At 34.2% G+C, this 27988-nt stretch overlaps 2 protein-coding genes across 6 annotated transcripts in view; one reads left to right on the top strand and one right to left on the bottom strand.

Annotated features, from left to right (window-relative positions):
• The window catches only part of IFT74 (intraflagellar transport 74), a 78449-nt gene that overhangs the window by 21389 nt on the left and 29072 nt on the right, over positions 1-27988 (top strand). For all 5 annotated transcript variants that reach the window (XR_003790815.1, XR_003790814.1, XM_029203128.1 and 2 more), the window contains 5 exons: positions 11803-11941; positions 13361-13423; positions 18512-18655; positions 19991-20031; positions 22717-22796. Coding sequence is in view for 3 of the 5 variants with exons in the window: in XM_029203128.1 (XP_029058961.1) it covers positions 11803-11941; positions 13361-13423; positions 18512-18655; positions 19991-20031; positions 22717-22796 (467 nt within the window). In the remaining 2 variants the exon portion in view is untranslated. The remainder of the gene's footprint in view (positions 1-11802; positions 11942-13360; positions 13424-18511; positions 18656-19990; positions 20032-22716; positions 22797-27988) is intronic.
• Positions 32-9536, bottom strand: LRRC19 (leucine rich repeat containing 19). The gene is made up of 5 exons (XM_029203132.1): positions 9355-9536; positions 3724-3813; positions 1981-2494; positions 1140-1328; positions 32-616 (listed from the first exon to the last, which is right to left on the bottom strand). Exons 1-5 carry the CDS (start codon positions 9418-9420, stop codon positions 288-290), a joined length of 1188 nt encoding a protein of 395 aa, XP_029058965.1. The 5' UTR covers positions 9421-9536; the 3' UTR covers positions 32-287.

Here is a 27988-nt window from a genome sequence, read left to right as displayed (position 1 = left end):
ATAATTTACTTTAGGCCTTTTCCTACTGTTATGTATGGTCCCCTGAATACTGCTGAGAATAGTAATGCTAGTATTTTAACCGTTAGCTAGCAAGGAGTGGCAGTTACTGTATTTGGACCTACTTGCACAATGCCAATGAGAAGAGCATAATTTTATGATATATATGTGTGTTGCAATTAATATGATGGTCTACTAGCTATAGTCCAGTATGTCATGTATCAAAATCTCCATGTCTAAACTGTGAGTGAGCTGTTAACATTTTTTAAAAAATCAAACATTGAAAGAAATTAATTTTCTTCGCATAATTCATGAGTATCTATGTATTTGTCTTCAATAAACCCATCATCATCTACCACAAATTGATGTAGTTGTTCAAATATTACTATAGTTTCTTCGGAGCTTGTGTCTGGTATCTGTGGAGGAGGACTTGGATTTCTGGTAAAGCTATCTTCATAGGTTTCTGCTTCATGCTCTTCCAGGCGATGATGATTGTAACTAAGCAGAAAATTATACCATACTGGACATTTGATAGCAATTGAAATGAGGAGTGAAGTCATCAGTACAGTGACTACAACACTGACAAGAAAAGTCCAGCTTTTTCCTTGAGATTCACGCTCTTAAATGGAATACCGAGAAAGAGAGGGTGGGGGTAGTTTTGTTAAATTGACAAAAATAAAATAATCATAATTACGTGTCCTAATAACTCCCCAATATTGGTATTAGAAATAAATGTACATAATCTTCTTTAAGCAAAAGTTACTAAAACTGCCAAAAATAAAGATATTTCATAGTGTGGTGAAAGAATACCTTTTTTCAAAATATCTACCTGTCTTTGCAGGTATTGTTTATCCATTCACCTAGGAACATTATTGATTTATACCTGTTAAGAATTGTGACTTAACTAGTTAATACCAAGGCTCAGAGACGTTAAATATCAATAATTTGCATAACGGCATTTGACTGATAGCTAGCAGAGCCTACTTTAGAAACCCAGTGTTTTGTCGGTCTTTTCTTGGGTGGAGGAATTGTTCTTTTACATAGTTTCTAGAAATTTAAAATACAAAAAAATAATGAGAACTATCTCGGTTTATTTGTTGTGCTATCCTCAGCAATATTATTATTCAAAACCAGTACATTACCTGAATCTCTTGTTAAGTTGTTCAAAAAACTATTAAATGTTGAATTGCTAATGGACTGAAAATGAATGTAAAGATCTTCAGTTATAGATGAAGGAAATTTTGAGTAGCATTCAGCCTTGTAAGGTACTGTTTTGATATTGTAGCACTTCAGTGTATCCAGATAGCTGCACATGGTGATGTTCTCATTTTCTAGTAAATTAGAAAGAATAAGATTTATTATGGAAAATAATATTATTATGGTTAATAAATTATTATGGTTAACAACATTTTATAATTTTTTATCTAGAATTTTTTGACATATTTATCTGTCATCATTAAAGATATTATAAAAAAGAAACTGTTGTATTTGCCTAGCAACACAACAAGCTAAATGCCCATTTCTGTTTATGTTATAAATGTAGCTTAAGTGCAGTATCTGTTTATTGTTTAGTTTGTCTGTGTTAGTAATGTAAAAATGTTATGATTTAGATTATGTGGAACATGGCATGTAGTTTAGAAAGTGGGGCACCTGTTTTCACCTACTCTCTGACAAGCTCTCCTAAGAAAAGGAAGTGCTTTTAAAAATTAGTCTTATATATTGAAACTGCAAACTTAGTATACAAAGTGACAGTTTCATCTCATATATATAGAACATTTAAGTTTCTTTTCTTCTTTTTCTTTTTTTCTGGAGAGGCAGAGGGAGAGCTTGTACTCAGCAATTGCTTTTCAGTGTTTCTTCTTGTGTCCCTTAAATAGGAAGTTTCCTTTTCTTTTAGACATGAAACAAGAGACTTTTCTGGGGTAGAACAATCCAAAATCAATCACATTTTGGTTTTGACTAATTTAAATTATGATTGCTTACCTAGTGTCACATTCGATGTGTTCAACCAGTTTTGCAAATTCAGTAGACTACAAGAGCAGTTCCACGGATTTCCGTATAAAATTATGAATTCCAGATGAAACAGTTGTGGTACATCAAGATAGCTTATCAAATTGCCTTGCAGATTCAATAGTATCAGGCTTTTTAGAGGCACAAATATATCATGATTCAGTTGAACTATTTTGTTTTGGCAGAGATATAACTGTTTTAGTTTATCTAAGCCTGTAAAGGCACCCTGTTGAATTATGTGGATGGAGTTTCTACAGATATTTAAAATTTCTAGATTGGAGAGTTTACCAAAACTATTATTATGTAGGATAATGACATTGTTCTCAATCAAATAGAGCTCGGTGAGTAAAAAATATGTCTGTAGAACTCTTGTATCTGTAACATTCAGAGTAATTTGGTTATAACTGAGGTCAAGTATAGTAATATTTTTATTGATATTTGCTGGAATCAAAGCATAATTCTTTGCAGTGAAATTACATTTGACTTCCTAAAAAGAAAATTAGAAATGCATTAATAAGGAAAAATGCTAGCAGAATTTCCCAAATTTTCATATGCAGGCAATTAGACATTAGAAGGAAATACTTTTAGAAAAAAATCTACTATCTAATCTTTTTTTTTGCGGCACCTGGGCCTCTCACTGTCGCGGCCTCTCCCGTCGCAGAGCACAGGCTCCTGACGCGCAGGCCCAGCAGCCATGGCCCACGGGCGCAGCCGCTCCGCGGCACGCGGGATCCTCCTGGACCGGGGCACGAACCCGCGGCCCCTGCATCGGCAGGCGGACTCCCAACCATTGCGCCACCAGGGAAGCCCTACTATCTAATCTTTTTATGTTAAAATATGAAAAAGGTAAAGCAAATACTTTTTTTAAATTGGGATGGAATGTTGAAGATTAAGGAATTCTGATATATATAATTGAGGAAGGAGATTGTAGTTTGTCATACAAGTATCTTCCAACTGTTATTAAATAATCATTACAGAAAGAAAATATTGGTATATTGCCATTTATATATGTGGAAATAAATGGTAAATAATAATTCTGTTAACTTATTTAGTATTTTAGTGTGCAAGATTGACATTTATAATGAGGAAATAATGTAAAAATGTAATTTTTAAAAATCAGAGCTACCAGTGCTACATCTAGGACTATTAAATAATTAAGAAACAATATTCAATATATACCTCTATAGGGTTAACAGCTCAAAATTTGGTGTTTTAAAAGAAAATATCTTGTAACAGAAATTGAGCCATGTGTTGAATTTAAAGAGTCAGGCAACAGGAAGAAGTGCTTTCCTTATGTGGATATAAATCCAAAGAAATAGTTCTTGTTTTGACTGTTTTTGTAGTTGAAATGTCCCCCAATAATAATAATAATGTAACAACAGCAATTTCCTTCATAAATATGTGGTTTTTTTAAACGTTTCCTACATTTTAAAGTATGTTTTTTATGTCTTAACTAATCTCTGGTTTTGTAGTGAAATTTTACGTATTTCTCCTTTAGTCAGCTTTTAAAGAACTCAGTTTTTTAAAAAATGAAGACTGCTTTTGTCAAATTAGAATCTGGCTCAGAGATCACATGTTTTGAATATACACAGCTAACTAAAGAGTTTGTTTTGATAGCTTAATTTTTTTCTTCTTTTATTGCCTTCAGTATTTTACTAAATCTACACAAAGTGTACCTTTGAAAATATTTTCACTAGCTTGATTGTAAAAACTTACAATTTTAGACGTCTGGCTTTCGTCTGATAACAATAGCATGGAGAGTGGCCAAAACAAGATTGTGATGCTTGTGATTTTCATATTGCAAGCCTGACAGAAAAGAGAGTATTTATATCTCATTAGGAGACTAGAACATTAGAGATTTTTTTAGGACATTTTGATTTCTATTTTTCTCCTTTTAAATCTATTTTTTCTTAAAATATATAAAATATGAAACAAGTAAATATCCCTTCACCCTCCCTGCACTCTAATCTTAAAAAACTGGAAAGCTCCTGGGGAGAATGAAAGACAGTAATTTTCAGGGTGTCTCTTTAGTTCCTAGATCTAGTGAAAGGAACTTTAAAACAATTGAAGTGGTTGTACATTTTAAAATTTTAATATATGTGCACAAAAGCAAGTCCAGAAGGATATATATTTATGTATATATACACGTTTAAGTATATGCTTATATTGCTACTTCTTGATTTTTCAGTTTTAGGCATTATCTATTGATATTATCCTTTGACTTAACACTTCGGGAGATGAGAGTCCTCAGCTTTCTTCCAAACACTCCCTACCTTCATCTTCAATGCATCAAATATATACTTACTGTCTCTTTACTCTCCGAGCATAGTCACTTGTAATTTTGGTTAGATGAGTACTCAGTGTTTATACTATCAGGAATGTATAAAGCTGTCAATGACTGAGCCCTGTTAACAGGATTATTATTATGTTCCTGCACACTGTTTTTCCTCTAATTAATTGTCCTGGTTTTCTTTTCATGTGCTTAGGTTTTTTTTTTTTTCTCATTAATTTATACCCAAACTCTCCCTAGCAAATCTCTCAATAGTTTGTGTATATTAGATAGTTTAATTTGTTTCATTTGCTTGAAGAAGTCTCTCCTAGAGCCTGCTGCCATGCTCTGATCTAGATGAGCTGATCACTAGGCCCTCTACACAGCCGTTGACTTCCACTCTCCTTCCACCCTCATTGTAGAGACTCCCTTTTGCCCTTGTTACTGGATTCCTGTTTTCTAGAATGCCCTGTCTTGGATTACTGCCTTTTTTCCATGGAGCTTCCTGCAGGAGCTTCCTGAGAAGGCCCATAGAAGAGAATTTTTTTTAGACCGTGAAAGATATTTTGGCTAGAAGTAGAACTCTAAGTAGGAAATAATTTTCCCTCAAAAGGTTGATGGCATTGCCCCATTGTCTTTGGGTTTCTAGTATAGTCGTCCCTCAGTATCAGCAGGGGATTGCTTTCAGGAGTCCCTACAGATACCAAATCTGTAGATGTTCAAGTCCCTTACATAAAATGGTGCAATATAATGAATACAGTGGACCTTTCATATCCATGGGTTTTACATCTGTGGATTCAACCAACCATGACTGTATTACTGTTAAGAACTGTGATGCTATGCCGTTCTAATTCTTTATCCTTTTATGTAACTTGCCGTTTCTTAACCCCAAAGCTTTTTCTTTGCTCTAAAGTATTGTATAGTTAGAGGTGTACAGTATAGTGATTCACAATTTTTAAAGGTTATACTCCATTTATAGTTATTATAAAACATTGGCTATATTCTCTGAGTTGTACAATATAGCATTAATATGGATATTCTGAAATTTCATGATCCTTTTGAGAGTCTGTTTTCATTCATGAAACTCGGCAGTTGGTGGGCACTTTCAATCTGGAAACAGTGGGAAATTTTCTGAATTATTTGATTGATGGTATTGATAATTTTCTTCCTCATTAAAAAAGAAAAACCTCACTTCTGTTTCTAGAACCCCTTTAATTAGGTGTTGGATCTCCTGGTATGATTTTCTAATTTTTTGTGTTTACTCTTCCACATTTCATCTCTGTGTGTTTTTGCTCTGCTTTCTGGAACTTTATCGTCAAACTATTCATTAAAGTTTTCTTTTTTCTGTCATCTTCTTAATTCTAAGCTCTTTTTGTTCTCTGAAAATTTCTTTTGTAGTATACTGTGGTATGAATATATTTTTTTCCTTGTTTTTTCTTGTATCTCTTGTTTTCTTTTTCCTTGAATAGCCTTTGTACCCTCAAGTTGTGCTTTTCCAGTTTATTTTTATAAGTATCCTTTATGTTAGAGGTTTTCTTTTGAACTTTGTGTATCTGTTAACATTTGGTTTAGGACTTACATATAAGAGTGGGAAACGAAAAAGCTGATGGGAAACTGTGCATTTGTGTGGTTCTTATTAACTTCGCTATTATTTTTTGGCCACACTGCATGGCCTTTGGGGTCTTAGTTCCCTGACCAGGGATCGAACCCGTGCCCCCTGCAGTGGAAGTGTGGAGTCCTAACCACTGGACCACCAGGGAATTCCCAGTTATTAACTTTAGATCTTACTGTAGAGTGACCTTAATGGACTGTTTTTTGGGGGAATACCTAAATGTCATTATCTTTAGATTGTTTCTCTTGGGCTGTTTGGATTCCCCAAAATGACATTTTTAATCTGCCTGAAAAGGTGAGGCCAAGTAGCCAGCATTCTGAGAGCTCAGTGGTGGAAAAGTTGAGTTTACCTCAGTAATTAGTATGTAAACTTTAACTTACTCTCCCTGCTTTTGGCATAACGTCCCTGCAGTCACTTGTGCCTAGTGCCCAGATTCTGTTTGTTTTATTTTCCCCAGAGCAAAAAAACAGAAGCCTTATTTTTCTGCTTAGGTAGGAGAGGGCCTTTACCTGGCTGGGCAGTGTCAGGGAGAAAGACTTTCAACTATGTTTCAGCCCCTCCTTTTCTACTTCTAGAATATTTGGTACTGCCAATCCCTGGGCCGTCTAGGGATTCTGCAGTGTAAATCAAGTGGCTTCTAAGCTTTCCCCACTGCTGGCTTGGGAGAATTTTGCTTTCCCAGTCAGTTTGCCCTTAACTTTTAGCTTTCTAGTTTCTAGATTTTATTGCTGTTGTTCCCTCTTCCATTCTTTTTGTCTTTATGAGTTTATATACTTCAAATTACCTTTTATTTTCATTTTAGTAGGGTTTTGGACAGGAGTCAAAGTTAGTGGGTACATTCAACATGCCATGTTTAACTGGAAATTGCCATTTATTTCAGTAATTCTTCTTACTATAAGTACTTTCCATTTAGTCATTTTATTCATGACCTTGATATTTCTTATTTTTATTTCTGTTTTGTTAAAGTCAACATTAGAAACTGCTGCATAAAGCAACTATTCTCCAATAAAAATTAATTTTAAAAAGATCTATTAAAAAATAAATAAATAGGGACTTCCCTGGCGGTCCTGTGGTTAAGACTTGGCCTTCCAATGCAGGGGAGTGCAGGTTCAATCCCTGGTCAGGGTGCTAAGATTCCACATGCCTTGTGGCCAAAATACCAAAACAGAAAACAGAAGCAATATTGTAACAAATTCAATAAAGACTTTAAAAAATGGTCCACATCAAAAATAAATAAATAATAAATAAATAAGAAACTGCTGCAAACAAATGATCTGTTTGAAATGATATGAATATGTCCTGTTACTATCATCCTTAGTGGTTAAAATTTAGTCTTTTGAGCCTTCTTATTGCACTTGTTACAATTAGTTGCTTATGATTTTTTAGGAAAATTTATTCCACGAGAGCAGGAGGTAAGAAACTACTCGGTGAGCAAGATTCATTTCAAGTTACTAAAGTCTGTTGCTGCATTAGCAATGAGGAATTTATTGTTATGCGAGTACTGGTCTGTTCTAGTTAACTTCCTCATTGCCTTCCATCTGATGATCTGCTTATGTTTATTCCTTTTCCACTTTCTTTCTTTACATGGCTAAATCAAAGTTTGAAGAAAAAGCCACTGTTCTCCTAGACTTTACAATTTGAATGTAGATCATAATAGAATCCCTTTTAGAGTCAGAAATGAATTCAAGCTATCACTTATTCCAGACCACTGCCTACAAAAGGAGATCCCTAAATCATAAATAAAAGGTAGTTTACCTGTATTTAGTGATTTCTAGGAATAAGTATGCAACCTCTCCCGTGGCTTGTTTCAGTATTTCTCAATGGTGTAGTGAAATTCTTCCTGATGTTTTTGTAGGATGCCCATGTGGGTAGGGCAGTGGTAAGGGAAAAGAGCTTCTTTTTTTTCCCCAAGAAATAAATAGGATAAGGATGAATAAAGGAAGCAGATAGGCTACAAAGAAAATTAACTAAACTAAAGAGTTTATGTGGAATAGAAGCAGCCGGAGAAGGTAATGGAGGTCAGGTGGGACTGTGAGACTTGTGAAAATGGAGACAGAGGATTGTCTTGTATTTATTATCTTTATCGTCTGCGTTATACTAATAATTGTCTTCTCCAGTATGCTAAAGTGAATAAAATCGTAAGGGTTAGAAAAGGAATCTTTTTTTTCCTTCTATTTGATAAATTTTAGAGTTAGAAACTATATATACTTAGAGCTTAAGGTAGATTCTGTACAAGAAAGCAGTCAATAGATCTAAACCATTATTAGGTCTAAAGCTATGAAATGCATTGATTGAGCCGCAAGGTCCATGGGGCTTTTCATATATTTGTACATGTTTTGAGAGGGGAAAGATTGAAAGATGGGGTAGGTGGATGTTGACCATTACAACACTAAATAGACAAATCCTTAGACAGCAACATTTGCTAGCTTTATTGGCTATCTTGAAGACATCAGATTGGCAGAATAACTAGCCGATAGTTTATGCAGAAATTGTCCTTGAGTCAGTTTACCCTATTTAAAAAGTTGATTTAAAAGGAAACAGCTATTATTGCCTTTTTCTCCCTTTGGATTTTTTTCTCAATTTGATATTTATTTTGAAATGATATGTGGGCTTGAATTTAGTGATTAAAAAATAGAGAATAAATGGAATATCAGTTTTTTTAAAAACTATCTTACAAAATTAAGTGCCCTTTTATATAGCCTATAACCTATATTACAGAAAAAAAGATTTTCACAAAAGGAAATGGTAGATATTAAAAAAGAAACAATGTTCTTCTTAGTGCAGTTTCAAGTACAAGTTTCTGAGAAGTTTTTGGTCGTGTACTTTATATGACTATTTTATACCATGAAATAAAAAGATACTGCAATTATTTTGGTTTTGTTAAATAAAATGTATATACTGTAATAGTTTTGTCATTAAATATTTTAGGTATTTATACCAGAATTCAATGTATTTGGAGTAAGGTATTAATAATTCACAATTAACTTATCTCTTGTAATTTTATAGAACTTTTTTTTTCAAATTTAAAAACTTTTATAATGGAAACTATCAAGAAAAAACCTCTAAGTAGGATAGTCATTGCACAGTTTCAACAATTATCTCCTGGTAGTCAGTCTTTTTTCATCTTACAAATTTGTTTTTAAGTTAATATCACTTCAAAATGCTCTGTGATTAACATATTTCAAAATTAAAAGATCTTATAAATTTGATTGGTTAGATGAAACCTTTTTTTTTCCAAAAGAAAAATAATTAATTTTTATTACGTTATCAATTTATTTGGGAAAGATTTTTTGGCCATGTCCCAGGTTTATATTTCTAAGGTAGATCTTGTGAAAAATACAATCATATTTTCTTTTCTTTCATCACTTATTAGAGACAGAGATTTTTGTATAGACTTAACAAGTTTAAATATGATTTTAAAAAATTCAACAGTAATCACTGAACCTATAAATATATAGGATCTTACCTTTCCTTTTTTCTTTTGTCTCTGAGACTGGTGTGTAAGGAATGTACTCTCTTTCTTCCACACCATTAAAAAAAAAAAAAGTATGTCATATGATTTTATTTCACTTTGTTTTAACCTTTGTACCGTGAACAGGTGGAAAAAACAAAACAGAAGGAAACTAGACTTCCTTAGCAAAAGATTGACTAGAAGAATAATTTCTTAAAGTCATCTTTGACTTTTTTAGTGTAACAACTAAGGTGACTTGCTTAACCTTTGTGATTCTTAATTACTCTTAAAAAATTTAAATATTAACAAATTTACTTGTGAGTTAAAGTATATAATATTGAGAATGCATAATTTGAAAGATACATTGCTAAAGTGATTTAAGTGTTGATCCTAAAGGTATTTTGTATTTTGAAAGATTCAAGTTGAAAAGATTCCACCAAGTTTTGTATTCCACTGAGTTTCAACTTTGTTGTTTACTCATTTTTATGACACCATCATTGGTAGTTTTACTGCCAAGTTATAACAGGAGCAGACTGCTCAAAGCATCAAAATACCCAACCCTTGGCCATTACGTGACCTTCAAAAAATCAGTTACCTTCCTTGTGCTTCCTTGTGTAACTTCCCCTCTGTAAAATGGAATACTTTACAACATTAGTTCCCATCTAACTGTAGTAGATATATCAGGCAAAAACATGGTTAAGATTCATTGTTGGTAGTAAATAATCATGGAGTTCAGAATGAGTTAGATCTAACAAACTTCTCTGGGCTTCAGTATCCTTAATCTGTGAAACAAAGAGATTGAAATAGATGATCTTTTCTGTTTGAAATTTCTATAAGCGCACGCATATACCCGTGTAAATTGTAGCAGCAGCAGACACATTTTTTTATGCTATAGTGATTGAGGCTCAAAGTGAAGACATCACTTCCTGTTCAATAATGAGACAAAAATAAATAGAAATTCCAGGTTGTCTGTTTCATTATGTTCATCTTTTATTTGGTTATTATGAGATGCTCTCTGTAGGAAAATTTCTGAGTTTAGATTATCTTATTCTGGCACTAGGGTATGAATGCGTAAAGTGTGTGGAGGATAGATATGTGGATCTATGAGGCTCAGTTAGTGATTGTGAAAACTGTTAATGATATCTACATTTGAAAGAGATTGAATGGAATAATTATATATTGAAACTCAAAGTAGAAATTTATGATATTGAGACTGAGAATTTATCTTCAAGCAAGCTTTTTATATGTAAATCTTGAAGTATTTACATGATAACTAGCATCTTACCTCTAATTTTTTCAGAATTTTTCTTTACCCTATTTATAATTGATCTTGCATGGTAATAAGTGGCACATCACTGGTATTTCTTGTGATTATATGATAAAGATGGTTATTGTTTGTAATTAATTTCATTACTACTACTTACATGATTAAACTTATAATGTTCCTGTTATATTTTCAAGGAAATTAGCTTATTATTTTGCAGTGCTAAAGTACAGTTGATAATTTGTGAAATATCAATACCAGTTTTAATTAAAGCAGTAGATAAAAGGGAATTTAAGCAAAATATATTAATCTAAAGCTATGAATTTTTTAATCAAATTGTACTGTTGGTCTTCCTACTCCCCAGTGCAGTCAGAGCTGTGTTACTTGAGATGATTTATGTGGTAAACTTCCATGCAAGATTTCATTTGGTCAAAGAATTCTATAGCTAAAAGATACTTGAAAACCACTATTCTAAAATTTAACTCTCTTGTTTGTCTTGAGGGTATGATAACGAAAAGTGCAAATACATTCTCATATGTATAAGACTTTAAGGATTTTCTGTGATAATCTTTGTGGTTTTTTATAAGAAAGTAAAGCGGAGAATAAGGAAATACAAGGATTTGGGGATTGAGAAGAGAAAGATGTAAAATAAGTCTGTGTTTTGTTTTGTTATAAATTTATTTGTTTTTGGCTGCGTTGGGTCTTCATTGCTGCGCGCGGGCTTTCTCTGGTTGCGGTGAGCTGGGACTCCTCTTTGTTGCGGTGAGCAGGCTTCTCATTGTGGTGGTTTCTCTTGTGGAGCATGGACTCTAGGCATGCAGACTTCAGTATTTGTGGCACACGGGCTCAGTAGTTGTTTCTCGCGGGCTCTAGAGCGCAGGCTCAGTAGTTGTGGCTCACGGGCTTAGTTGCTCTGCAGCATGTGGGATCTTTCTGGACCAGGGATTGAACCCGTGTACCCTGCATTGGCAGGCGGATTCTTAACCCCTGCACCACCAGGGAAGTCCCAATAAGTCTGTGTTGATGGGGCCAAATTTTGTACAGGTCAAATAAAATTTTTGTGTACATCTATTAGGACTTTTAGATGACAAACTATGGTTAAATAACTTTTAAGTATCCTATTTAATTGAGACTGAGTAAAGTTAATTGATTTTCCCCCTCAATATTCTAAGAGGAATATTGTATACTTTTGATTTCAGGAAGGAAAAACAAATTAGAAGTGTAGAAGAAGAAACTGAACAGGAAAAACAAGCAGCAGAGGGCATTATCAAAAATATGCCTCCAGAAAAACAAGTCAAGTATATAGAAATGAAAACCATGAATGAGAAATTGTTGCAGGTAATACTAATTACTACTGTGTGCTGGGCATATAGCAGTCTTACTACTAAAAAGGTGATCTGAAGGTGGGCAGCATTGGCATCCCCTGAGAGCTTGACTAAACCTACTAATCAGAGTCTTCATTTTAACAAGATGATTCATATGGACATTTGAATTTAGGAAGCACTGATCTAGAAAATTTCGTTTTCTTATGTTGCATAATGACCTAGCTTTTACTCTGTTATTCAGTTCTATGCATCATTCATTTTTGCAGGTCATAAAGATACATGAAACAATTGTTTTTTAATGAACTTTTAATGAAAACATTAAAAGTCCTCATACACCAGAGCCATATGGATATTTACCTTCTTTCCTTTTCTTCCTGCCTAATAAACAGCAAGTCGTTTACTTGCTATGTCCTTAATTTGAACAGCTTTTGTCCCCTAATTATGGTGTTTAAATAAGAAATTTGGATGCCTACTGAGGGATTATTGAGAATCCTCTCAACATTCAGTCATGGTGGTGACTCAGATTTACAAGGTAGTGCCCTTTCATGTCCAGATATCCCTTAATCAGTTAACAGAGAATTAGTCCCTGCAAATGCTAATAATGAATGTAGTTCTAGTTTCTCAGATAATCCTTTATTGAAATTTTAATATAACTTTTTATTTGAGACAGAATTTATAACATATAATGAAACATTGATGAAAGAATATTATAAAAATGCCAAAATATTATCAAAATATAGCTAATATCACACAGGGTGTTTGAATGGGTCTGGTTGGCCCTTGAACAACTTGGGTGTTAGGCACACTGACCCCTGTGCAGTTTAAGTCTGTGTATAATTTATAGTTGACCCTCAGTATTGAAGGTTCCACATCCACGGATTAAACCATCCATGGATTGAGTAGTACTGTAGTACGTATTTCTTGAAAAAAATCCACATGTCATTGGACCCATGCAGCTCAAACTTGTATTATTCAGGGGTCAACTATAAACAGTTCAAGGGTCTTATCCCTAAGAGTGAGCCATATAAATGGCTACAGTTCTTGGCCTTAAAAGAAAATAGGCAAAAGATATGGAAACATGGCTAAAAAGACAAATAAAAATTATAACTTTAAACAGTACCATCATTAATTTGAAGTCTTCTGATATTTGATATTCTCAGAATACAGTGATGATTCACTGTGAAAAGTTCTGGCTCCTTTTAAAAAGCTCATAAGTATTTTAAAAGGTAGATCTTGGCAAGGTTTTTAGTAATAATGAAATAAGTTGGCAAAAATAGAAATAATGAATGTTAATAAATTCTAGTCAGATTTTAAGATATGGGTTGAAAACATTTACAAAATTTACTTTGTCACATCTGTATTTGAAATGTTGAGAAAGAAATTATTCTTAATGTAATTTGCCTATATATTTGCTTTTTTTCCTTCTTCTTAGGAATTAGATACACTTCAGCAACAACTAGATTCACTGAACATGAAAAAAGAGAGCTTGGAATCTGTAAGTAAAAATCAAGTAAAAGTTTTCATATTACTCAGCTACAAAAGAAAATCCAGTTAAATATATTAATGGAACTCATTCAGGTACATATTTATTTAGTAGTTTACTAATAGAAATGTAATAATTTTTTTTCCTATTCAGGACTGCAAATATCTTAGTTTAGTAAGAAAGCAGATTCAGTTATTGAGTACCTACCCTGTACAAAAATCATTCTGCCTTGCTGAGGCACACAAAATCTAATGGTAATTTAAAACTACCAATGGCAGTTTTCACAGAACTAGAACAAATAATTTCACAATGTATGGAAATACAAAAGACCCCGAATAGCCAAAGCAATCTTGAGAAAGAAAAATGGAGCTGGAGGAATCAGGCTCCCTGACTTCAGACTATACTACAAAGCTACAGTAATCAAGACAGTATGGTACTGGCACAAAAGCAGAAATATAGATCAATGGAACAGGATAGAAAGCATCAGAGGCAAATCCACACGCATATGGTCACCTTATTTTTGATAAAGGAGGCAAGAATATACAATGGAGAAAAGACATCCTCTTCAATAAGTGCTGCTGGGAAAACTGGACAGCTACATGTAAAAGAATGAAGTTAGAACACTTCCTAACACCATACACAAAGATAAACTCAAAATGGATTAAAGACCTAAATATAAGGCCAGACACTATAAAACTCTTAGAGGAAAACATAGGCAGAGCACTCTGTGACATAAATCACAGCAAAATCCTTTTTGACCCACCTCCTAGAGAAATGGAAAAAAAACCCAAAAATAAACAAGTGGGACCTAATGCAACTTAAAAGCTTTTGCACAGCAAAGGAAACCATAAACAAGAAGAAAAGACAACCCTCAGAATGGGAGAAAATATTTGCAAACGAAGCAACTGACAAAGGATTAATCTCCAAACTATACAAGCAGCTCATGCAGCTCAATATCAAAAAAACAAACAACCCAATCCAAAAATGGGCAGAAGACCTAAATAGACATTTCTCCAAAGAAGATATACAGATTGCCGACAAACACATGAAAGGATGCTCAACATCACTAATCATTAGAGAAATGCAAATCAAAACTGCAATGAGGTATCACCTCACACCAGTCAGAATGGCCATCATCAAAAAACCTACAAACAGTAAATGCTGGAGAGGGTGTGGAGAAAAAGACACCCTCTTGCACTGTTGGTGGGAATGTAAATTGATACAGCCACTATGGAGAACAGTATGGAGGTTCCTTAAAAAGCAAAAAATAGAACTACCATATGACCCAGCAATCCCACTACTGGGCATATACCCTGAGAAAACCATAATTCAAAAAGAGACATGTACCACAATATTCATTGTAGCACTATTTACAATAGCCAGGTCATGGAAGCAACCTAAGTGTCCATTGACAGACAAATGGATAAAGAAGATGTGGCATATATATACAATAGAATATTGCTCAGCCATAAAAAGAAATGAAATTGAGTTATTTGTAGTGAGGTGGATGGACCTAGAGCCTGTCATACAGAGTGAAGTAAGTCAGAAAGAGAAAAACAAATACCGTATGCTAACACATATATATGGAATCTAAAAAAAAAAAAAATGGTTCTGATGAACCTAGGGGCAGGACAGGAATAAAGATGCAGACTAGAGAATGGACTTGAGGACACAAGGAGGGGGAAGGGTAAGCTGGGACGAAGTGAGAGAGTAACACTGACATACATACACTACCAAATGTAAAATAGATAGCTAGTGGGAAGCAGCCACATAGCACAGGGAGATCAGCTCGGTGCTTTGCGACTACCTAGACGGGTGGGATAGGGAGAGTGGGAGGGAGACACAAGAGGGAGGGGATATGGGGATATATATATATACATATAGCTTATTCACTTTGCTATATAGCAGAAACTAACACAACGTTGTAAAGCAATTATACTCCAATAAAGATGTTAAAAAAAGAAAAGATACAAGCAAGAGACTAAAGACAAGTGAAGACGGAGAAGTCAGTTCATTACTTTAAAGATGTAAAAGCTTGCATTTGTTTTATTATTTGTTTATTTAAAGCGTTTTTAAATTCACAAAACATGTTTTTTATTAAAAAATTGAATATGATGAAAGTAAAAATGCCTATTTCTTTTCCCTCTTTCCAGACAGAACTGCTCTCACATTTATTGAATGATTACTATGTGCTTTTTTTGAGCTCTTTACATATGTCACCAGCATTGTCATTTTATCTTCACAGCAATCCTATAATCCTACCTTCATTTTACTGTTGAGAAAAACCTTAAGTGCGATGTACACTGGATATGCTGTCTGCAGGTTTTTTTTTTAACCTAACATTCTCTCTTGAATGTCTATTCATGTCAGCTCTTTCTCATTTTTTGAAATTACTGCACTGTATTACATTCTATGACTATATATACCACAGCCTTGTAGATGACTAGGTTGTTTATATTGATAGTTTTTTGAGGTTATAAAACAATGCTGTAGTGAAAACACATTTTATGCAAAGTTACTAAGAGTGTATCTTAAGATAAATTTTTTGCATTGGGTCAGAAGGTACAAACTTCGAAAACGTTGTAACATTGCCAAATTGCCTTCCAAAAAAGTTCCATTTTCTATTCCTAATCTCAATGTATGAGAGTGCCTATTTCCCCCGTACTCATTAACAGCTGCATTATCCATCCACCTTTTCCATTTTTACTAGTTTAATAGTTTAAAATTAGTATCTTGTTTTAATTTTCATTTATTTATACAAAAAGTTGAGTATCTCTTTATATATTTGTTGGCCAATGTATTCTTTTTCTGCAAACTACCTTCCCATTGTCTGTACATCAAATCTTGCCTGCCTTTCTTGATTTCCTATGTATTCAGGTAGCTATAACGATGATAGGATTAGTAACAATTGTAAATTGACATGATTGCTTTCACCTAGCTTGCAAAAGAAATAAACCATGAGTATTTTGTAATCATTCTTTTGGAAATTTGCTATTGAAAAAACTAGTTTGCTTAAAAATATTAAGATGATTTTCTATATCCATATGTCTGCATGTGGGTACACAGAATTTTTATTTTCTTTGATCTCTATGGTAATAAAAATATGCTTCAAGGAATAAGGACTGCATTTATATAGTATTAATACAGCCAGCTTTCAGAATTCCTCACTATCTTTTTTTAGGGTGTGTAGGAGAGAGTTAGGTCTTATTTCATTGGCAGATTTAGTTTCCACAGGAAGAGATGTAGGGTATAACCTTGGAGTTAGTATTTCTATTGATGCCACTCTACTTTGGCATTAGTACATGTATGCCTAAAATTACATGAATTTTAAAAAATTTACAGTATTCTCAAATGAAAATGTAGATCCTAATTCTGTTTAACTTTAGCTGGATTCCTTTGTGGGTCTTTTTGGTGGGGGGGGAAGATTTGTTCTTCACGATAACATTTTGTCAAATATCAATCAAGTAGTGTTTATTGCATATCTGCTGTATGCTCCCTACTGTGCTAAGTATTGCTGATTCAGTTCATAGGAGTGTGAAAAAAATCAGGTGAAAGATCAACATGAGCTTGAGTCTTCAGGAGTGGTTTTATCAAGATACAATGATGAACATGTCTATAGGTAGTTAAGCAAAAGGGACGGGGGAGGTACTATGAAAAGGGATACATCAAAATGTCTGCATTTTTTCTATCGGTATTTTATTATCATGCCTTTTCACCTGAAGCTAATACATTACTTAAGCTGTGTATATAGCCCTTTGCCTATGGACTTTCAAACATTTCCTCTTGTTCACTTTTTCCTTTTTTTAAGATTCCTTCTCTTTTGCTTTCAAAAAGGAGGAGGTCTCCCCTGTTAAAAATATTGTTCATACTGTGAGTCTGGTTTCAGATATCATTAACTTTTTTTTTTCATGATTAACTGTTATTTTTGTTAACTTAGAAAAATTATTTAGATATCAGATCATCAGTTTTCTCATCTGTAAAACAGAGATGATAGTACTATCTTACAGAGTTGCTTTGCGTGTTAGAGATAGTATATAAAAAATATGAAGTATAGTGCCTGGCACAGAATACGTGCTCAATAAATAACAGCTTCAAATGTCATTTTCATCATCATCATCACCACTACCACCAACATCCCTAGCTCTTTTGGTTATCTTTTAAAATTATCACATCCCTTATTTTCTCTTTGTGAACAGTGGAACAGTGGTGAATACATGATAATTTTACTACTCATGTCTATTAGTTTCCTAGTGCTGCTGTAATAAAGTATCACAAACTGGGTGACATGAAACAACAGAAATTTCTTGTAGTCCTGGAGACTAAAAGTGTAAAATCAAAGACTTGCTTCTTCTGGGACACTAGGTAGAATCCTTCCTTGCCTCTTCCTAGCTTCTGGTGCTGGCTGTCAATCTTTGGCATTTGTTCCTTGACTTGTAGCTATATCACTCCATTCTTTACCTGTGTCATCAAATGGCATTCTCCTCGGGTGTCTCTGTTTTTTATCTCTTCTCTTCTAATAAAGAGTAGTTAATACTGGATTAAGGTCCACTTTAATGACCTCAAGATAATCTTAACTTGATTAAATCTGCACAGACTCCATTTCAAATTAGGTCATGTTTACAGGTGCTGGAGATTAGGCCTTCAGCATACATTTTGGGGGGATATAGTTCAACCCATAAACTTGTAGGAAAGCATATATATGATCTATTCAGAGGAAAATATCTTCCCTCTAGAGATCAGTTCCTTGGATTTTGGATTGGGTTTTGTGGTTAAAGTTATACATACATTGTTACATTTTCTTTATTATCTTCCCATTGGTAGAGATGTCTTTATCTTTGTTTAGGTCTTATATTTAGAAAATAAACTAAAGCTACCACCTTCTTGTGAACCTTAGACTGAAAATTGCTTATGAAAGTATATAGGGATTTATTTTTATTCTTCAATGTTTAGAAACGTACTTTGTAGCATTATTGAATACTCTAGGTTCTTGATATCTCTATTTAAAGATGCTGGTAGTTTAAATTTGTCCATAGTCTTATAAACTGAAAACTATTTGAATAGTTTTTGATAAAATACTAAAATTATTTTAATTCTCTTCAGGAAATAGCACACTCCCAGGTAAAGCAGGAGGCTGTATTGTTGCATGAAAAACTTTATGAGTTGGAGTCTCATCGAGATCAAATGATTGCGGAAGACAAAAGCATGGGATCCCCAATGGAAGAGAGAGAGAGATTACTTAAGCAGGTAGGAAAAACAAACATATGTATTTTAATATGTCAGGATTTGGTAAATGTATCAGTCTGTTTTATTTAAGGCATATGAATTGAACAGAAAACTAATAAGTTTACTTTCTTAAAAACCAGTGAAAAGTGAACTCCATCTAAATTAATATGAACTGCTTGACTAAGAAGATCTAGGTAAAAGTCATTTCTCAAATAAACTTTTTTTTTTTTTTTTTTTTGCTTAAATCCTAATTTTATATGGTCTTCATGCATATTTTGGTCATTTTTTCATGTTTTGGATCCTTATAAGAAAAACTTGAGACTCTTCTTATTGGTCAGTAAATAATTAATCTTATTGAAGATGTATTCCATTATTTGTTTTGGGCCTCATATTTAGAAAATGAAGTGCCCCAAGGCTGATGACTTTGTGTGGTTATTTCTATCAGTGCCACCATGAAGTGAATGGAATTAAAATGTCCTGTGAAATCACAGTATGTCACCATGTTATGTCACATGTGTTCAGTAGCTTTCTTACTATCCCAAGGCTCGCTTTAATTTAGCCTATTGTTTATCCTGAGACACCCTAAATATACAGCCCTTAGGAGCCTATATATTTGGGAGCACCTCTAGCCAGGAACCTAGAAATGGGACTCCTTTGTGGTCTTAGATTGAATCCAGTGGGTTTGTAGGAACCTTAGGGATCAACTCAGGAGCTATTTAAGTGTTAGAATCATTCTAGAAAGGTATCAAAATCTAGAATCTCTGAAGTTCCTTGGAAAGAGATCATTGAAGGCAGGGGACGAAGAGTGTGATCTTCGTATAGAATTTCTAAATAGAATACAGAATGACTAGTTAAATTTGAATTTCAGATAAGCAGTGAATAATCTTTTAGAATAAATATACACGTAAGGACAATAAGTGTATTCCAAATACATACCACAAAAGTTATTCATTGTTTTTGTGAAATTCAAATGTAACGGGGATTGCTAAATCTGGCAGCCCTACCGTGTGCGTGGGTTGGGGGTGGGGAGCAGGGGGAGCAGGGCGGGGGAGACAGGCTCAAAAGTCCTAGATATTTATGTAAATTGATCCAGGCCTGAAGATGTGTTAACTTCTTGGTGCCACGTGGATAGGTATGGATATTTATCAGTCACCACTCTTCCTTTGCGGAGGAAAGAAAAATCTGTGAATAGTTCCCTAATGATGTTCCTTTTAACTTCAAAGGCTGAATTTCAAGAAATAAGTTTAAAGCGACTAGATCTGATATTTTAGTACACACCCTAGAAGGAAAATCTCTTTAAGATAGCCTAACAATGAGTAATTCTTTAAATTCTGTTTTCTCTTTATGCCTTTATAGGTTAAAGAAGATAATCAGGAAATAGCCAGCATGGAGCGACAGTAAGTACTTGTACACTAGGACATTTTACATTCATTTCTCATCTTTTAAATTGCATTCTAAATGTGTAAGAGGTGCATATTGTTACAGTCATTTTTTCTGTGATTCACACTGACAATATTGATGCAGCTTTCAGTTTTATTTATAGCTTTAAATAATTCTTTGAATGTTTAGTTAAGAGCCATTACATAGTATAATTGCTTTTTAAAAACAGCTTTATTGTGATATAATACATACCGTACAATTCACATATTTAAAGTGTACAATTCAGAGTTTTTTATTATATTCACAGAGTTGTGCAACCACCACCTCAGTCAATTTCAGAACAGTTCAGTCACCCCAATAGAAACCCATACCCCTTAACCATCATACCTCTCATCCCCCGTTCCCAGCCCTAAGCAACCACTGTACCTTATGTCTGTGTAGATTGGCCTGTTCTGGACATTTCATATAAATGAAAGCATACAACATATGGTCCTATGTGGCTGGATTCTTAACACTTAGCATAATGTTTTCAGGGTTCATCTGTGTTGTAGCATGTATCAGTATTTCATTTCTTTTTATTGCCAAATAATATCCCATTTGTGTGGCTATACTATATTTATTTATCCATTCATTAATTGATGGACATTTGGATTGTTTCTATTTTTTGGCTGTGGTGGATCATGCTGGTATGAACAATCGTGTACATGTTTTTGTGTGTGGACATATATTTTCACTTCTCTTGGGTATTTACCTAGGAGTGGAATTTACCTAGGAGTGCTGGTTCATACGGTAACTCTATATTTAACTTTTTGAGGAGGTGCCAGACTATTTTCCAATGCAGCTGCACCATTTTACATTTTCACCAGCAGTGTATAAGTGTTCCAGTTTCTCCATGACCTCACCAACACTTGTTATTATCTGTCATTTTTGATTACTGTGTAGCCATCATAGTAGGTGTGAAGTGGTATCATTGATTTGCATTTTCCTGATGATTAATGAATGATGTTAAACTTTTTTTCCTGTACTTATTGGTCATATATATATATTCTTTGGAGAAATGTCTATTCACATTCTCTGCCCATTTTTAAAATTTATTTATTTTTTATAGATCATTATTGGAGTATAATTGCTTCACAATACTGTGTTAGTTTCTGTTGTACAAAAAAGTGAATCAGCCATATGCATACGTATATCCCCACATCCCCTCCCTCTTGAGCCTCCCTCCCACCCTCCTTATTCCACCCCTCTTGGTCATCGCAAAGCACTAAGCTGATCTCCCTGTGCTTTTGCCCATTTTTAAATTGGGTTATTTATTATTATTGAATTGTAAGAGCTCTTTATATACTCTAAATAAAGTCTCTTATCAGATAAATGATTTGCAAAATTTTTCTTCCATTATTTGGGTTTTCTTTTCACTTTCTTTATGGTGTCCTTTGAAGCACAAAAGTTTAAAATTTTTTTTTAAGACTTTATTTTTTTAATAAATTTATTTATTTTATTTATTTATTTTTGGCTGCATTGAGTCTTCATTGCTGTGCACGGGCTTTCTGTAGTTGCAGCGAGTGGGGGCTACTCTTTGTTGCGGTGCCCGGGCTCCTAATTGCAGTGACTTCTCTTGTTGCGGAGCATGGGCTCTAGGTGTGCAGGCTTCAGTAGTTGTGGCTCACGGGCTCTAGAGTGCACGCTCAGTAGTTGTGGTGCATAGGCTTATTTGTTCTGCGGCACGTGGGATCTTCCCAGACCAGGGGTCGAACCTGTATCCTCTGCATTGGCAGGTGGATTCTTAACCACTGCGCCACCAGGGAAGTCCCAGTAGTTTTAAATTTTGATTATATCTGGTTTATTTTTTTCTTTTGTCGTCTGTGCTTTTGGTGTCATATGTAAGAAACCAATGCCTAGTTCAATTTCTTGAAGATTTATGCTTATGTTTTTTTATTTAAGTGTTTTATAGTTTAGTTCTTATGTTTAGATCTATGACCCACTTTTAGTTAACTTTTGTGTATGGTATGAGGTAGGAGTCCAGTTTTATTCTTTTGCTTGTGTATATCCAGTTATCCCAGCACCATTTGTTGAAATATTCTTTCAAGAAATATTATTTAATGTTCTTTCTCTGTTTAATTGTTTTGGCACCTTTGTCAAAAATCAATTGTATATAGATACAGGGTCTTATTCCTAGGCTCACAATTCTATTCCATTGTCTATCCTTAAAAGGATATGTCTATCCTTATTCCAGTATTATACTGTCTTGATTACTATAGCTTTGTAATAAGTACAACTGCTTTTGTTAAAATTTTAACCCATATAATCTTCTCTCAATGGTAAATTTTCTCTTATTTTCTAACTTTTAAGACAAACTTGCTAACTTAGTTTAGTTTATATAAACCTACAAAAAGAAGGTTGCTAAAGATTTTTTATTTTCTTAATATCACAAGTAAAGCTCAAAAGATGGCTGTGGAGGAAGGGTCTACTGTTGAAGTCAGGCAAGCCAGCATTCTCAGAACACACTTGTACTCTAAATGCGAATCATGAAAAAAGATTTTTCTCTCAAATTTATAGTATTGTCCTCAGAATAAAGCATATTATTTATTGATATTGTTTCTGCAGATTCAAAAAGATGTAAGATTTCATAACATCATCACTAAATGTTTTTACTGAATATCTAAATTGTCTGCCATAAATTCATTAAATAATATTTTCAACAGGTTAACAGATATAAAAGAAAAAATAAATCAGCTTAATGAAGAAATTAGACAACTTGACATGGATTTAGAAGAACACCAAGGTAATTTTTAAAATATTTTTATGAAGTATAATATACATAGCAGTATTTATACAGTGTTAACTTGGGCCTCAGGACTGTTTACCTGGGGTTTATTATTTAATTCTTTGTGATATCAGTAAGTTTAACTATTAAAATACTAAACTATTAAAATATTTAGTAGTAGTAACTAAATATTATAGTTAGTATTGAATCATTTAAGTAATATTTTAAATATTATAGTTAGTATTGAATTTTAATAGTAACTAAATATTATAGTTAGTATTGAACTATTTAAGCCAACTAAAAACATATAACTTAAAATGGTTATATAATGGCAAGAATTTATTTTGTTTTGCAAACAAATTTTTTTGTTAATTGGGATATAGTTGTTTTACAATGTTGTGTTAGTTTCTACTGTACAGCGAAGTGAAGTAGAATTCCCTGTGCTATACAGCAAGAAATTTTTTTTTTTTTTTTTTTTTGCGGTACGCGGGCCTCTCACTGTTGCAGCCTCTCCCATTGCTGAGCACAGGCTCCGGACGCGCAGGCTCAGCGGCCATGGCTCACGGGCCCAGCTGCTCTGTGGCATGTGGGATCCTCCTGGACCCGGGCACGAACCCGTGTCCCCTGCATTGGCAGGCGGACTCTCAACCACTGTGCCACCAGGGAAGCCCAAGAAATTTTTTTTTTTTAATCAAGTAAAATGGTTTAAAGTTGCTCACAGATTTCTAAGTTATACTTCTTCAATATTGTCAGCTCTTAACTGGCGTAAGTGGTAGAGTTACAGGGGAGTGAGGATCACGTCACAAATATCACAAAAAATGTAGGAAGAATTATTCGCTAGGGGACTCACTAATGTGGTGGCAAGTACTGATTATTCCAGTCCTCTCTCAGCTTTCCCCAGCAGTGGGATTTGAAGTGCCAAGGCAGGGACCAGAGCACTTGGGGTGGAAATGCTGTGGTGGGGATTTGGGAGCTACAGTGTATGTGTGGTTGAGGGAAGAGTTTGGGCATCACAGGTTCCTAACCAACTTGTCTCTAACAGGGGAGGAAAAGCTGGGTTACTATGGCACTTTAATCACAGATTAACTGCAAACCAGTTAATATGCTATTGGATTATCAAGAGTTGACTATATATTCTTATGAGTTAGGTATTCTGTTGTAAATAATATGCCTATTATGGCTAAAGAAACATTCATAGCAGGGGAAAAGGGTGTTCTTTTCCTAAATTAATTTTTTATTTCAATTTTAATGCAGTGTATTAGTTTTATTTATACATTTTATTGATTTATGAATAATAGCATTAGCTACTATTAATTGATTACTTACCTGGACTGGTTACTTTGTGATCTTTGCAGGAACACTTTGAAGGCTTCTAACCTCTTTTATGCTTGTTGAAACTCAGAGAAGTTAACTCAAATTCTCACAGCTAGTAAGGGGTAAAGTCTAGATATAAACCAAGTTCTCTTTGACCCCAGTGTTAGCTCTATTGCCCAAACCTAATCTTGGCTTTCTGATATGAAGTGCTGTATTTGTGAAATAAAAATATTCTTGTGAAATGCTTACAGTCTTATTTACATGTGGCTACATGTAAACCAGACATCTAAAATCAGACAAACTTTAAGTCCTGGTTATTAGGTAAGTAAACTTATCTGAGCTTTCATTTTCTCATCTGCAAAATGAATATAGTGGTCCTGCCTCACTAAGATTTACGAATAGTAAATGGTACACATGGCAAGGTAGGTTCACAATAAATTGTTACTAAGGTCATGTTGTTTTCTTTATTAAATTATATTATTGCTTTTAATTTATGTAGATCTAGTATATAGATTTTCTTTGTTAATAAATTATTCTGAGAAATCTGATAATGTTCTTGATTTCAGATGCTTTATGGGATACATTTTAAATAATATTCCTCCTTCTAAATTTAAATTTCTAGCAGAATTCTATTTATTTTTCCAGTAAAATAACTCATTTGGAGGTAACAATTTATTTTATTTTATTTCATTTTTACATCTTTATTGGAGTATAATTGCTTTACAATGGTGTGTTAGTTTCTGCTTTATAACAAAGTGAATCAGTAATACATATACATATGTTGCCATATCTCTTCCCTCTTGCGTCTCCCTCCCTCCCACCCTCGCTATCCCACCCCCCAGGTGGTCACAAAGCACCAAGCTGATCTCCCTGTGCTATGCAGCTGCTTCCCACTAGCTATCTATTTTACGTTTGGTAGTGTATATATGTCCATGCCTCTCTCTCGCTTTGTCACAGCTTACCCTTCCCTCTCCCCATATCCTCAAGTCCATTCTCTAGTAGGTCTGTGTCTTTAAACAATTTATTATTAATTGCTAGTTCTATGATAAATAGAATGCTTTGAATTGTAGCTTCCCTTTTCCTTTTTGTTTTCGTAAATTCTTTGTCCTTTTTTTTTGTTTGTTTTTTTTCTGGCCACACCACAGCTTGTGGGCTCTCAGTTCCCCAAGCAGGGATCGAATCGGTTCCTCCTGCAGTGGAAGTGAGGAGCCCTAACCACTGGACCACCACGGAATTACCTGTCCTTTTTGATTAATGTAGAAAGGCACAATCTATAATGTAATGTAATAGTAGCAAAAAAGCATATATATATGTACATATAAAAATATATGTGATATATAAATATTATGTATTGTATGTTCACATATATATCAATGCATTAGTTTTTTGTTCTTCTACTACACTTTGATCATCCTGGATTATTGGGGTTTTTATTAGAAGGTCACTTGTTAGTTCAGGACCTCATTATTTCTTTCCTGAACTATTTCAGTAGTCTACTAACTGGTCCCCGACCTCCAATCTTGCTCCCTCTCAGATTCATCCACCACAGTGTTGCCAGAGTGACTTATGTGAAATGTGATTCTGTATCATTCTCCACTTAACAGTGGTTCCCCATGACCTACAAGATAAAGTTTAAGAATCTTTGTGTGGCATTCTAGTCCCTCCATAATCTGACCTGTACATTGTCAGCCTCCTCTCCTACCCCTCAGCATCTCTATCCTTACATTCTAAGAAGAATAATAATAATCTACCAGTGGTACCTCACACCTCATCCTCTTATCATACATCAAAGGATTGTTTCATGCTCAATCCTTTGCTCCTATTATTTGTTCCCTTTTCTTGAATGTTCTTTTCTCTGTTACTTACTTTACTAACTTCTCATTTTTTAAGATCTAGCTCAGGTATCCTTTCATATCCAACATAGTAACCCTAATTTCTCTCCCTGACCTATTTCTGGGCTGGGCTAAGTGAGTGATCCCCTCCGTTATCAGAACACACGGCATAAATGTATTGACCACATTACTTTACCACTTTCTACTTAGGTGTTTGTCTTTTCCCTTAAGCTATACATCCTCCAGGACAGGGACTGTGTCTTGTTCACTTTGGTAACCTCTTTCATCAACACAATGCCTGGGAAAATAAACATTCAATAAGTCTTTGTGGAATGAATTAAACAGTCCTGTATTTTATTTATACTTTTTTAAATAATTATTTTTTTTTGGCTGCACCGTGCAGCTTGTGGGATTTTTAGTTCCCCATCCAGGGACTGAACCCAGGCCCTCAGCAGTGAGAGCATGGAGTCCTAACAGCTGGACAGCCAGGGAATTCCCAGTCCTGTATTTTAGAAGGGAAAGATTTGTAGAATGAATTAAAGGTGAGAGTTGGGCTCTAGTCACTTCTTTGGGCCCTCTAGTTCTTAAGATATACAAATGCACTCTTATCTACAGAGAGAGCTGGATTAGTTAGCAACAGTTTTATTACTTTTTAGAGGATTCCTACCTTCGATTTATGATTTCCAGTAAAGAGGTGGATTCTTATCTACATCTGCATTCTCAGCAGTCCCTTGATTCAAGATTGTGGATAATCTGCTCCTTAAGATGTGGAGGATTATCAAGTTATTTTGACTTTCTGGTCCATACTTATCTCTGCCCCCAGCTTTATTCCTTCTGGCCCATTTTATTAATTTCTTAGATGTTACCTGGTTTCTTCCATTTATGGCACCTGTGTGTAATCCAGCTAGGCCACCTTTTGCCTTGTAGGCGTTCTGGTTAACATAACACTTAAACTGTAAATGTGTTTGTACATGTCTGACTTTGTTAGTACTTGCTCCAACCCTTCAGTTTTCAAATAAACTTTTAAAAGGTTTGCATAATTCATTCTAAATTTAAAGGCATCCTTTGATACTGGTTTAGGTACAGTTATGTTCTTGCTAGATATTAATGGTGGTCCTGTAATCCAACAGCTTCTTCAAGTTCATCATATTTTTGCACTTTTTAAGTCCTTAAAGTTCTAATTTGCTAAAAGTTACATTGTCTCAAAGTTAACTAAATAAAATCAATTAACAGTTATTTGGCTATTCTACAAAAATCTTCATTATTCCTAGATGCTGAGTTATCAGTTTCTGTGACAATCTGGATAATGCAGAAAAAATCCTCATAATACGCTTACACTTTTGACCAATTCTAGACGGGCTTCTTTGCTCTGAAATCTTTATTTAGTCTTTGTAAGTAATTTTTAAAGGTGAAATAATCTCGTAACAGAGAATTTTCGTTATAATAAGATGTCATCACTTTTTTAAACTGCTGGAGGATTTAATCCTATTATGTTAAGTATTTGTTAGACTTCGCCCCTACAGTAGTTTTACTTTATTGCTGGATCAGGTAACTTTGTTATATGGGTTCTAAAAATACTTAGGTTTAAATATGTGTACTATCCTATATTTTAGGAGGAAAGGAATTGTTACTATTTTTGCTAACTAGAAGCAGTGAGAAATAGCTCTATTGAAAGTTGTTATATGGTTAGAATTCGGCTACAATCTGCATCATTATTAAAGCAGAGCACTATTGGCAGATGCCATGCTGCTTTTCAGAAAAGCCTGATTTCTCCTGGAATCCATCCTGATTTCTCCTTTCTCAAGCTGAAGTGCCAGCCATTAAATATTTACTTAATTGTTGCTTTTTAAAATGCTCCTTCTGTATGAGAAAGGGAAAGTAATGGAAAAGGCGTTGTAGCTCTAGGTGAAGGCAACAAGATAGTAGTAGCCTATATTCTCATTCAATATAGGATATTATTTTTATTATTCTTTTACCTAAAGATTTACTTCTAACATATGGTTGAGTAATTAGTTTTTGATAAGGTAATTGTTGACTAAGAAAATTTATTCTCACCACAAATTA

The sequence above is a fragment of the Monodon monoceros genome, unplaced genomic scaffold (assembly GCF_005190385.1).
Source record: "Monodon monoceros isolate NGI ecotype Baffin Bay Population unplaced genomic scaffold, NGI_Narwhal_1 Super_Scaffold_5, whole genome shotgun sequence".
In the NCBI taxonomy this organism is placed as follows: Eukaryota; Metazoa; Chordata; class Mammalia; order Artiodactyla; family Monodontidae; genus Monodon; species Monodon monoceros.
The sequence above is the reverse complement of the archived record's forward strand: the minus strand, read 5'-3'. Positions and strand labels throughout refer to the sequence as shown.

Coding starts and splice junctions, on each gene's coding strand:
- LRRC19 (XM_029203132.1), bottom strand. CDS start 9,420: ATGGTGTGGAAGAAAGAGAGTACATTCCTTACACACCAGTCTCAGAGA. Junction 3,814..9,354: donor GACAAAAGAAAAAAGGAAAG/GTAAGATCCTAT, acceptor CTTTTCTGTCAG/GCTTGCAATATGAAAATCAC. Junction 2,495..3,723: donor AAAGCCAGACGTCTAAAATT/GTAAGTTTTTAC, acceptor TTTTCTTTTTAG/GAAGTCAAATGTAATTTCAC.